At 39.9% G+C, this 13,727-nt stretch overlaps 1 protein-coding gene across 4 annotated transcripts in view; it reads left to right on the plus strand.

Moving 5' to 3' along the window:
- The window catches only part of LOC103481929 (myosin phosphatase Rho interacting protein), a 53,880-nt gene that overhangs the window by 1,612 nt on the left and 38,541 nt on the right, over positions 1-13,727 (plus strand). For all 4 annotated transcript variants that reach the window (XM_008437759.2, XM_017310792.1, XM_017310793.1 and 1 more), the window contains exons 2-3: positions 9,649-9,726; positions 9,888-9,953. In XM_008437759.2, coding sequence (XP_008435981.1) covers positions 9,649-9,726; positions 9,888-9,953 — 144 coding nt within the window. The remainder of the gene's footprint in view (positions 1-9,648; positions 9,727-9,887; positions 9,954-13,727) is intronic.

A 13,727-nucleotide genomic window follows, 5' to 3' on the forward strand; every position in this document is an offset into this window, starting at 1 on the left:
TTTGTTAAAAAATGGAAAAAAAATGTTTTATTACAATTATATATATAATATTAGCGGATAACCAAGTCTTCTTCACATTGTTATCACTGCTACACCGAAGACTGTTATGTCTGCAAAAAAAAAAAAAAAACCTGAATAGTGCTTGGGTGTCTGGTGGTGCATTGACTGGCTGGAAAAAAGGCTATGATTTTTTTAATTTCCAACCAAAGATAACAGACAAATCCAGCCACCAACCAATTTCCAGTTTTATCTGTGCATCTCTTGGCAATGTTAGTCCTCCTTTTTTTTATCAGAGCAAACCAAATGTTTCACAAGTTTCGTTAAAAAAAGAAAAAAAAAATGCAAACCAGATTTGATATCTAACATTTTAGATCTCTCTGCATACTCCAGCTTCCTCCCACAGCCTGAAAACATCACGGTAACTTTAGTTGTTCTCTCTAAATTCTCCTTGAACGTGAGCGTATATGTGTGCATAATCATTTTCCCTCTGAATCTCTGTTTCCTATGGAAACGTTGGATTTCTGAGCTAGATTAGATATTTTATTTATTTTTTATTTTTTACTCCATAAAGTCCCTAGAATACCGTTTTTACTCAAGCTCCAATTTTCCATGTTGTGTGAGCAGATTTAAGTCCAGATGTTTTAAGAAATAAAATGGACCGGACAGCTACACCCTTGTAGCTTTAAGAAAAGGTAAACAGAAGAAGTGTTGATCGGTTGGATGTGAAGGTTGAGTTCATCAACAGGATGTCATTATAGGCAATCGACTTTGTGTGTGTGATGCAATCAGCATGCTTCAGAGTGTTTGCTGTGTGGTAATGAGGATAGAGTTTGGGGTAAGTGTTTATTTAGGCAAAAGTGAAAATATATATATGTATATATATATATTTTTTCCTTGTTCACTGCAACCAGTCAGCTTTCCTTGACGGATTGTGCGACCTGAAGCTGTTAGGTTTGTTGGAAGGTAAAACTCTGTTCATCTGTGATGTGTGTTTGGAGCGTTCCTCTCTCGGATCATTAGTTTACTCTGTGATATATCCTGTAATCGATGCCAGATGGGCCCTTGAACACGTCGTAAAAAAAAAAATCAAACGGCAACGTCAGCATCCTGCTATTGCAATTTGCGCATCTCTTAACCCCTCAAACGCCACAGTCTGGACAGAGGGGCTCACAGTTACATCACTTCCTTTAATCCCCCTTTGACCCCGCGCAATGGCGTCTCCTGCGAAGGAGTTTGTTCCTCCCTCCGTCAACGTTGCCAGGATTTTTCTGAAAACGCTCCCAGATTGCCACCAATCCCAGTAGTCTGCGGGGAGCCGCCACTGCCGCAGCACAAGGAAGTTTCTGTGAGCCTTCCATCTGGACAAACTTCAAACCAGTTAGCGGCACCAGACCCTGTTGCGTAACACCGTGTAAGCAGGATGCGGCTTCAGAGCCTCGATTAACAGATCGAAGGTGAGGCGTAGGGGATTTGTAAAGAAAAACAAAAAAAAGGCACACCCCCAGTGTTCAGAAGAGATAAACCCGACAACCCCCGGTGAAAGAAAGCTCCTCCAGATCTCCCTAATGCAGTTAGGGCATCATGAATAGGTGATTTAGCTAAATGAATTTGAGTCCTAAATTAAATGTGAGTTAATCAGAGCTGCAGAGTTTGCTTTGAAACGGAGAGGAAAGTTGCGCAAAAGAGGAGGACAGTGACTGGCAGAAACAGCCCTTCTCTGTTCAGCAGGAGAATAAAAGGTGGGTTGAGGAGGAGGGGGGAGGGGCGGCTCCTGCTGCCTGAGAGAATTTCCTTTATTACAGTGTGTTCCACAAGGAGTTTTACCCCTCTCCACACCCCTCTCCGTCTGTTGCCATGGTTTTTCTCTGTCACACAAATCGTTTGTTCCCACTGTGTTGGGAGATCGGGTCCGTTGGGGGACAAGGGGGCGGTGTGGGGGGCAAATCCCACCCTCTGTCCAGCAGAGACGACCGGAGGAAGGACAGTGATGGAGGATGCCGGAAGGCCGAGGTTAACGCAAACGTGGGAGAAACGGCGATACGACGGGGATGGAGGAATGGGAGAGACGGGAAGTGTGTGGTCGGAGGGAAAAGCAGGATCGTTTTCCTCCGGCTGCTTAATCCCACCGTTCCAGCTCACTTCCCCATAATCATATAAACGGTTGAGTAGAATTAAGGCTTTCTGTTTCATTTATGCCAATAATCTTACACAGTTTGTCCATTCTTGTGTGTTTTTAAAGGCTTTAAAATGGCTTATACTAATCGGGCATTATTATGACTCCTTACTGGAAACGTGCAAAATTTTTATTTATTTTTTTATCTTGGCACCTATCAGTGGGCAGGATGTTCCGTGTGGGTTAGAAGGAGGGCAAATGGGGTAATGTAAGCACTGGCATCTTGGTGCCAGATACCATGGCGCACCTTCGAGGGTCGAGCAGAGTTCACGCCTCCAAGCCAAACTGGATCCAACGCTCTATTAGACAGATGGTTTAAAGGGGTTTTTTATGCTTAGTAGGCAGTTGAGTTGTTCTCACTAATCCAATTAAATAACGCAGGAATCCTCTGCATTCTGGAAAAATAAAACCAGCTTCACTTGCTAAAACCAAGACAAATTGTCTGGAATATGTTGACTTTTTGTAAAAGCCTAAAAACAACTTGTATTCAACAGGTGAAGTTTGCAAGTGAGGGAGCGTTTTGTTTTTTTAAGGATCAGTGTGATCATTATGGAGGTTCTTGGATCATGGGTAAGCTTGGATTCCCTTTGCGTGAACCAACTGTCTTCTCTCAGATCCACTCCGAGCTCACCAGCTTTAGATTGCTTGCTTATAATGAAACAGCAATCTGTCCAGGAAGCTGTGATCGCAGCTATCAATGCAGATTTAGTCAACATTTGCAAATAGTCACAACTTTTCCGTAAATCCGACCAATCACCTTCACGTTTTCTGTATTTCCTTCTCTTCTGACCAATCACAGCAACTCGGCCTCCTATGAATTTAACTTCCTGTTTCAATTTGTGATACAGGAAGTTTATCATTTTACACCTCTTGCTAGTTAACTAATGCCAGGAATAAGCCCAATCCTCTTAAGTTCTTGTATAGAAGTTGTGCTCATGGTTGCTTTCCACGTTTTAAAATATATCTTTATTGTCACAATAGTAAGAGCAAACAGTCATGGAGGAGGCCAAAGGCCAGCAGCAGGACGATGATGCTGGGCCTTCAACGTAATGGAAAGGTTATGTGCAACAATATCAACTTTTTTGTAAGACCATATTGCATCAAAAATAAACTAAAGAAAATGTGAAACTTTTTTTAAATGGTGGTGCGAAATCAGTCATTTTAGGCAGCAACGATCACAATACAAACCTGGAGGAAGTGAAAGAGGCGAGTCGTTATTTCTCATGAAAACGATTCTGCAACTCCACAGCAAAATGTTCTCCACAGCTGTATCGATTAACAAACCCATATGCGTCTGTCTGTTCTCCTTCTGCTCAGAAGTAGAGATAAAATTTGGCAGCCACTCTAATTTGTGGCTCATTTACCAGCCGTTTTTCTTCCTCGAGATTTCAGACATTAAGTCATGGTGAGAACATCTAATGCAACTCCTCGTATTAGGAAATGGAATGAAGTGCATTCAGTTTCTGTTGGATAGCTTTTTTTTTACAGATCACTTCATTTAGGTAATGGTTCTTTCATACAAATCAGCGTAATCTAGATTATTGAAGTTCAGCTTGGAAATACAAATTTCCAAGCATTTCAGCACAAATCTTAGAAATCCAGTTGCAGACAAAAGTGTGGCAAAATCAGCATTTTTCTTTTTTTGGGGGTTGGCAGTTTAATCAGAGCTAGTGCTAGCTCTCACAATTTCCTGTCCAGAGAAAAGAAATGGAGAGGGGGAGGATTCATCAAAGAAAATAACTTTGCACCAGTCTCCTGTGGTCTTTTCCCAAAGACATTCAGTCTGTCCTCAGTTTTTGTTGGACAGAAGTAACTTCATAGCTTCTCCTAAGAATCAGCTTTATTGGCCAAATTTGTGCACACAAGCAAGAAAGTTGACTTGACTCTCAAGAAAGACATTTGAAATGTACATTTATGAAAAAGATTCCTAAAAATATTATTTTTCCATAAATATACATAGTTTTTGCAAAACAAAAACTATCATGTTTTTATTATGATACATATATCCATAATGGCTTTAACTGCTAGACGTCACTGAACATGGGACTGAATGAGTGATTCTTTGTCGGTTTAATACTGGAAAGAAATAACCAGCTATGTCATTATTTTTGCATTAATTTAAAAGTTACTTTGGTAGAGTTGTATATATTCACATAATCTAATTGCCTCACGTTAAATTCTGCCGTTTAGGTGGCTGTTCACACTTCCAAATAAATGCAACCTGTATGCGTTTTCCAGTGTGACCTGAAAGTGTCCTACAGGCACAGTAGAGGGCGCAATAACGTCTGCGTTCACAGTGTTTTGCTAACCACCATAAAAAGAAGTACTCGGTGTTTGCTGAAGTAAACATGGAGGTTAAAGGTGGAGCTTAGCTTACACATTTGAAGTTGTTGTCTGACTGTAGCAGCATATTAACACCTTAATACTCATTATAGTTCACCATGGTTGTTTTTCTCCCAGCTTGCGTGTATCAGGACGCAGAATAGTGAGGTTTGTTGAGTATCAGTGACATTCAGGTCGGATGAATGTGACCTGAACGTTTGGTCACAGTTGAATCGGATACATATTGGATACCCAAGTGGCCTGGGTCGCATTCGCAAAGAATCCGACCTGTGTTGTTCAGACTGTCATGAAAAGATAAGATACAGATTGCATTATGTCAAAAAAATTATAAAAAAAAAAAATGGAATTGGGTCACTTATGGGTGCAGTGTGAACGCAGCCTAAGTTAGCGCTTTAGAATTTAGCTAAAGCACTAAACAAATAAAATTACTCTGCTGTTGGCAAATTAGCAGAAGAGTGCCCACCACTACTTCTGATCTATTGCATTGTCCTCTAATCTTAGGTGAGTTAAAGACTGTTGTAGTTCTTTTGGCCACATGAAGAGCTGCTGTGTCCATTTGTGCATTCGGTGAGTTCCTCAGCAGGCACTCAGCCTCTCAGCTGAAATGCATGCAAACCTGGCAACCAAGTTAAGCATTTGCTGCGCTCGTCTCTGATTTCTCTTTCATCAGTAAGAGCCGTCACATTTCACTGTGCAGACTGAAGTGGGAGTATGTTCAGACTGGCACAGCTCCTCCATAGTTATTAAAGTGATTGAAGGTCTCCTCCGGAAATACTTCTAGTGTTTTAAAAAGATAGTAGTTATGTAGTAGTCATCTAACAGCTGAAAGAGTTTGTCAACAACTGAATGTGTTCTCGTTTATTCCTGAAAGTCTGGGAATGTGCTTACCGGCAACCATTTTTGGCATCCAGCTGATGGAAAAATAAAACACATTTATAAATCATTACATAAATTCCCAAAGCATTGTTTCTCATTTCATGTTTCTGCAACATGCTTCTTGTGATGCTCTGCTTCCTCGCCAATGGAGTTTTTGTAGAAACCAAATGCAGGCTGAGCTCTTACCAGGGCTCCTGTGCAATCTGGAAAAGTATGGGATTAGATTGACGTGTTTTCTAAGTCTAGATAAGTATGAAAAAGAAAAGTTTGGATTTCCAGACTTTATTTCCTGTGTCATTGTCTTGATTAGAGGTTTTCAATCCTCTGTAGGACCTACTGTCCTGCGTTTTTTAGGTGATTACAAAATATAGAAGTCAGGGTTCTTGAGGTTCTCCTAAGAAATTCATTTAGGGAGGTTTTTTTTGTATACCTGGTGATCCAGGTGATCCAGCGTCAGTAGACTCTGTTAAATTGGGGACCAAAGGTGAAACATTTGCTCCATTTCCAGCTGGTGTGGCTTATTTCCAAGCTGCACTGTCAAATGAACCAAAACTTCTTAAAAACATGTTCACCCCCTCACCTGTCGTGGCGCTGAACCATGAACCACTGAAGGAAACAACACATAAACCTCAGAAGAAGACATGAACGGAACTTCCTTCTTCTCAAAATGTAAACAAAAATGGAGTAGCGTCAGATTTTAGCCATCGTAGGAAATGTCTTGTCTTTGGTAAAAGACCAAGAGCCATTTCTTCTGCTAGCACTAAATGAAAAATCTAGATTTAAAAAAAGATGGAAATGGGTATGCATGTGCTAACTGACCCTGTGCAGTAGCCTGTTTCATGCTTGGATTTCACATGTGCATTTTAACCGCACCAGAGTTCACTCCGACTGAATCTCGACTTAGGTTTGTAGGTGGACCAGAGTCCGATTGATCATTCACACCTCCTCAAACGAATCGGACTTTCTAGGCAAACAAACTAGCGTTTGATTAAAGTGGACTAAACAGGGCTGATGTGAATGATGCACTAAAATACCAAAAATGTTGATGAGAACGCATTTGAATTTTAGAAGCGCTGTTTAAAAAGAAAAAGAACATTTTATATAAATTGAATACATGTGATTATTCCAGCGTTGCTGATTCTAGTATATTTGTTGGTGGAAGGAAGTTCTCACATCTGTGTCTGAGACGCTGCTTCTGATACCTGTTTGGGTCAGTTAGTGCATTCATACCTATTTCCATCTTCTTTTTTTTATCTTCAAATAAATCATTTTGCATCAGAAAGATCTGACATGAGTTGTGTTTTTATTTCAAGGCTGTAGCTGTAAGTGTCTCTTCGTGAGGACATCCCTCTAGGGCCCATTCCAGCTTTTGGACAGCAAATGCCTCAACTATGTTCGCGGACTGATTATATCTTGTTGTTCAGCTCTATGGCATTTGACACCCTATCTAGTGTTTATCTCATGATAACGCGCCCAAGCCTCTGCTTCCTGTTTACGCCGTGCACACACTCGGCGTCCCGGAGGGGTCAGGTGATCGAAATGGAGTGGATCTGGTTTGAACCACAACAGAAACGCCGCTTTAGGGTTCACTGCTGAATCCTCCTTCTTTCTGGAACCGGCTGCTTTCTAAAACTCCCCCGACACACACACACACACACACGCCTCCAAATAATCTCCTCAGGCTTCATGACATCAGGGCAAGGTTGAGATAGTTTATCATGCTTTGTAGTGCTCCCAAACTCATTTGATTTATGAGCTTCACAGCATGCCGTCTCTCCAAAATACCCCTTTCTTCTTTTTTTTTTTTAATGAGTTCAGCTCATTAAGGGTTCATAATAGACACGCTGCTACAAGTTGAACCTGGCACGTATGGATTTACTGCAGGCATGCAGTGACAGAACAACGACGCGGCCAGCAGCAGAAATCCCAGACTTCAAATTGCATCCTGCTGCCTTCCAGCTGGTTCATCTGGGTTGGGCTTGTAGCGAGTTAGCGCTAACATGAGAGCAAGCCTGCTACTGGTTAGCTGGTAATCCCACTCTCTGGGAGAGGACATGCATTTGAGTCGCTCTGTACTTCTGCGTGTTTTTATTGGAATTTTATGTGATGGACCAACACAAAGCATTGCATAATTGTGAAAGGAAGAAAACAGATGGATTTATTTGTGTGTGTGTGTGTGCATCTACTTTGTAGCTGCACACATTTTATTTGCAAATGTAGCTCAGATTTGACTTGGTGGACATTAGTTTAAGTCTCACTATAGATTTTATAGGTCTATAGTCTTTGACTAGGCCTCTAGAACACGAGTATGTGGAAAATAAGTCGATTACAAAATGCGTAACGATAGACATGCGATCAATATCAATAGATGGGACAACTGATTGTTCAATAATTTCACTGAACTTCGATTCAGAACCGCACAGAATTCTGGGTGATGTAGTGGACGTCACCCAGTGGAAAGACTTTATCCGTTCAACCTCTCACAGCCAGCTAAGGAAATGTGAGTTGCATCAGCTAAATCACTCAGGCTTTGGTTACCTAGCAACAACCTGTTGAGTGATTTTCGAAGCAGCAGTTTCATGTTTTGCAATTGTGCCTCATAACTGCTTAATAATAAAAAACAGCATGAAATGAAAACTGGATAAGACGGGGAAGGTCATGGCACCAGTTTGACAGTATTTCAGATATTTAAAACAAAATAACTAATCAATAATTATCGATGTCAACTGATATGAACGCTTACATGGTGATAGGTTTTTAAGACGTATCGTCCAGCCCTAATCCAAGCCTGTGGTGTCCAAACTTTTTGGCCAAAAGTGGCAAATTTAAACACTGGTGACCCACAAAATTCATTAAATTAAAAAGTGGAAAAATATGTTGGGATTTAGTTTTACCTGCTCAACAATAATCATTTTTGAAAAATAAGATTAAGTTTCCAAAACATCTCATTTGGACCGTTGCCGTATTATAAGAACAGCCGATATTTACCACATTTAACGATCGTCAGTTGTTTTATATTTTGTTGGCCAAATTTTTACAATTTTCGACTTGTGGCCAAAGAAAATCATTTCAATGCCAACTTGGTCTAAACCAACCATTCCAGTGTTTATCTCTGGTTATATGTTCAATGTGAACCTCTGTCATGTTCTCATCTAGAATTCCTCTTGCATTTAGCTCCATCCATCTTCCCATCATCTCTGATCCGCTTTATCTTTATCGATTTATCGATAATTTATAATTTATCGATTTATCTCTGATAAATCCAAGTTTGAGGAGTAATGGTTGTCATGTCAACAGATTCTCTCATGTCAGCCGTGGATGGCCCCCCATTATTGTTTTTGTTAATTTTAGGGGTTTTGGAGTAAACGCTGTTGAAACTATATTACACACAAATGTATTTATTTAGGAGTATGAGCGTAAAATGGGGCATGAAAACCACTAGAGCCGGGTGATTTGGCTAATTGTTTCATACCAGGTCTGATTTCCTATTTTAATTGATTTTGAATGATTTCTTTTTTTCTGAAAAAGAAATTGCAAATGACAGAAAACATTTCCAAAAAGTGTCTTCTATTTCAATCATCCCTTCTATGAGTTATGCAATGGAGTATTTAGGTCTACAGGAAATTTTGTTAAATTGGAAGAACTAAACAAAATCAGCAGAATTAAAAACGCAATTTTACTTGAACATCTCAATTGTGTGAAAAATTTGTTTTAATAAGAATTGAACTGTTCTTTTATAAAGTTGCTTCTTCCTTTGCCTAATATTACATCTTTTTTTTGGCAACATTTATTCTCGCATTACGTCTACTGCGTGAAAATGATCTCATTGGCTGACTGTTTATATTTTGTCGATTTGAATTCAAAGACCAAATAAATAGAAGCTGCAAAACACTTATCAAACAAGATGGCCACCCTGAACATGACATCACTCATTGGTGGAAAACAAAATCCAGATTTTCCAAAAATAAATATTCAAATAAAAAAATTTGATTGATTAAAATCTACGTCCGACATGATCACAGACTTTTCAGTTTTTTTGTTGTTGTTTTTTTCATTACACCAGATGTTTAGAACCTGGTTGTGTGCGAATGCTTGCACTATAGCAACAGTGGAACATCTGGATCCTAAAAGGCTTCCTTCCATTAAATTCAACCAGAGTCTTTCTTACTCTGCTTCCCCAAAGCTCACATTCTGCCTCAGTTTTAATAATTATCTAAATTACTGTTCTTTCCTTCTTTCCCTGTTTTTTAAAACAGGCCAAGCCTATTTATGCTGGATGGCTGTGCTTGGCTCCTGAGGGAACGGACTTCGACAATCCGATGCAGAGATCCCGGGTGAGTACGCCTGCACGCACTCCTCTGCAGACGTTTCTTCCAATCTGAAATTAAGAAATGAGAGCAAATGGTTTAGGATATTGTTTTCTTTTGCTCCCTGGACGAAGGACAAAAGGTCTGTTCTTTGGGCTGTTCTGAAGAAATGTGTGTTGTGCTTTCAGAAATGGCAGAGGAGATTCTTCGTGCTGTACGAACATGGCTGCCTGCGCTTCGCCTTGGACGAGTCGGTGAGTGAAAACTCCTCCCACTTTGGGTTTGTTACAGCATCAAGCTGGCTCAAGCTTTAGGTTGTTGATTCTCTACGGCGATTATCTCAAAGTGGACGGTAAAGTTTTTTTACTCACATTTCAAGACATCAGAAAAGGGTAGAAAAGCTGAATTCTAAAGATCGTTGAATGTTTTCTGTCTTTGACTAATCGATTGCAAATAATTATTTAATACATTGAAGATGCATCTCGTTACTGTTGCAGATGTCTATTGCTTGGGATTAAACTTTATACATCACTTGAATCAGTTTTCCAAACACTATCCTAGTGAGAGACATTTAAAAAAAAAAAAAATTATTCTTTGATTTTACATTGTTTGAACACAGAAGACATACAACACATTCAACCACTTGCCTGATAAAAAACATTTACATCTATTCTTCTTTATAAATTGTCTATTTTCTGTCCATTTGTGATTCTTATAGTCTTAGTCAGTTTCTGCATACCGTACTGACAGACATTTTAAAACCATTCTACAGCACAACTTGGACTCCGTTTTTAAAATTGGACGGCAAAAAAAAAAATCTTGTGTAACCACTGGATGATTAGTTAAAAGATTTCTGTTTCATTATTTGCTTAGTTTTTGCTCACATGTTTACATTTTCAAGTTTCAAACAATTAAAGACAAGATGGAAGAGTCCATGTGGAGTGGTCAGAGGTTTTCCACCACCTGAAAATCCAATATGGCTACCTTCTTTATAAAACTTGGTGACCCCTGACCTACAGTGTTGCCAGTATGAGCCTAGGGAGGCAGGAAAAGTTGGATATGGTTAGGATATATATATATATATATATATTTTTTTTTTATATTGTAATTTAACATTTTAGATTTATTTTTGACCTTTAATGTCTGTATGGTTTATCAAGTTTTATCTTCTAAAATGTTGGTTAGAAAAGCATAAATTGCCTTGAAAGTAAAAGCATGAGAAATAACTGCTGGGATTTTTATGTTGGTTGTTTCAGAAGGTTGATATTTTATCTCCATTAATTTTACTGTGAACCCAGAGGAATCTGAACTTGAGGCTAAACCTAATTGCCAGTCTGGTTTATTTGAATGCTGTCATCTTGTTTGCATTGGGTGGTTTTCCTTGAAGCCAGCAACACTGTCCCTCCCCCACTTGTTACTTTTGCACAGCTAGTTAGCTGAAAGCACGTTTTTCCTCCTTTTTTCTTTTCAATCAGAAGAAATGTCTCTTTTTCTTTCCTCTTTTTTACTATATGAAGCTGTATAAACCAGTCAGAGTGTGGAAACTAAAGGAACATGTCTCATTACTCTTGAACGTAGTGCGGTTTTAAATCTGTAGTTGTGGAACAATGAACAACACATCTGTTAATAAATCGCAGGCCGTTACCGAAGCAGTTCACCTAATTAAGCATTTAATAATGGCTTGTTACACTGTCAGAGCAGAGAGTGTTAAAATTAGCGGTGGAAATTTTTAATCGAATTATTTACAGTCTAATTAATTATAACTTCATCAAACTGTAGTGACTAAATAAGCAACATTTTCAGTCAAAATATATTTTTTTAAATTATTGAATAACTTGTGGAAGTCTGTGCTGCTGTGACATGTTTAGCACTGAGATGCTATTTTAAGCTTGATTAGCTTAGTTGATAAGCTAGCTCCTTTTAGCACAACTGGAACATAGCAAAAGTCTTTTCCAGATCAGATTGTTTGTTGAAACAAAAATTAACCAGCAGTGTAACAAGAAAAGCGGTTTTATCATTTGCAGTTCTCACTTGTGCGACAGATTTACGGAGGTACCAGAAACGCGCAACTACTAAGAGTCCGCTCAGAACCTTTGTTTGTAAAAAATGTTGTCAAAATTTTTAACGCATTAAAAAAATCTATGTAAATAATTCATAAAAATTAACATGTTAAAGTCCCGGCTCTTTTTGCTGCTGTTTTAAACTGACCATTTTGAGTTTGACTCCTGTCTTACTGTCTGTTGCCTCACATAGATTTGGCCCAAATGAAAGTCCCTCGAGACTCATCTACTGCTTGGAAGATATTAACTGTTTTTAATCTTGCAAAAGAAAGTCTTTAGCATTGTTTCTGAGAGAAATCAGAGCAGCAAAACAAATGCAGCACGCTAAAAAGGTCGTGGAAAAGTGTCTGGTTCTCCTTGGCAGCAGTATAATAGATTTCTCTGTTTAGAATTGTTAAAAAAGATTACGAGATGAATGTGAGAACATCTTGCCAAGTATATTTGGGTGGCTGACGAAGTACCAGGGTGGCCCGCTTTAAGTAAACAGTGTGGGAAATTTTTGGACTCATACAATGCTTTCCAGCTCCATTCACTGTTGTTCGCCTTCAGTTCTTTTTCTTTTTTTTTTGTTTTGTTTTGTTTTCAGCAGAAGATGTGTTTGGTCGACTCTGTAGAGGATGCATGTAGCTGATTGGTACGTGTTTGTGCTCTGGACAAAACACAGCACGGCTGCTGGAAGCACCGTGGGCTTAATGAGACTCCCACCCGACTCGGCTGTCTCGCTTCTTATCACTCGGATAAAGCCGATATTTCGGCTGGCGTCGCGGCGACGCAACCGCACCTCTCCATATCCACCGTAGAAAGATTAGAGAAACGCACTCCGCCACATCAGCAGGGGCTTGAAATGTGCGAGCTCAGTGGAAACTGCTTGTTAACCTCAGTGGTGCTGTAGAATAGGAATAATTTCACCTCAAACTTGTTAAACATGTTGGTGAGAGCAGTAGCTGAGGTCAAGGCCTGTAATCACTGCAACGCTGGTGAGGGCAAGAACACACTCGGAGAGGAAAGTCAGCTTCTGTTTGTGGTGCTGGTGTGTGTCGCCGAGGGAATGCGACATGGGTGACCAAACCCATACCGGCCGATCTGACTGGAGATTAGGTCTGCTTGCGCGGGGCCACACACTACCAGCTAGCCTGCCAGAAACACACAGATACCTGCTACCGTGTGCCTGCCATTAGCTTCATATCATCTTTGCCTTGAAGTTACTATGGCGACTCTCTCTTTCTCTGTTGCCAGAGATGACAGTGACAATGGGAGGAAACTTTGGAAAATACCGTGTGCGCGTTTCCACTGTGTAATGTGTTTCCAGTGACACCCAGGCTGGTGTGCAGTTGTGTTTTCCTCTCATTGTAACGACGATTTCCAAAACTGTCCAACACATTGTCCGTCGGTCTTTTCATCTGCTCCCCAAGGCAGGAAATGTGGGTCAGGGAAATGGCCTCTTTGTACTCCAGACCCCGAAGATTAAACCTTTCCGAAGCGTCAGCGTCGATCCCCAACCTGTTAACGCTCCTGATCTCATTGATGTGGCTAACCTAACGTCCTTGAGTTATTAGGGGAGGGCACCGAAGGTGTGGTTGAGATGGAAGTGTCCCGCAGAAGCCATGTCCAGACAGACTGATCTTTTTGTTACTCAGAACACATCAGGTTGACTTTTCAAAGCTTCTATCTAGAATTAAAAGTAGTTGATAAGCTAAAAACAACCTCTAGAACAGTGTTTCTCAACCTTTTTCGGTCCAGCGCCCCCCTAGCCTTTATCCAGGTCCCTCACCACCCCCCGCCAAAGAATTTGCAGGCTACTTTACACTGACTATTATTTTATTAATATTACTACCACTATTGTAGATGTTTTGATTGTTATGCTTGTTTCTGTATTTATCATCAAAAATAATTTCCCAGAGAACAAAAAGTCATGGGAATAGAAATTATTTTCACAGGCGTCTACAAAAAATGCAATGAACATTCAAG

The sequence above is a fragment of the Poecilia reticulata genome, linkage group LG19, assembly GCF_000633615.1.
Source record: "Poecilia reticulata strain Guanapo linkage group LG19, Guppy_female_1.0+MT, whole genome shotgun sequence".
NCBI lineage: Eukaryota > Metazoa > Chordata > Actinopteri > Cyprinodontiformes > Poeciliidae > Poecilia > Poecilia reticulata.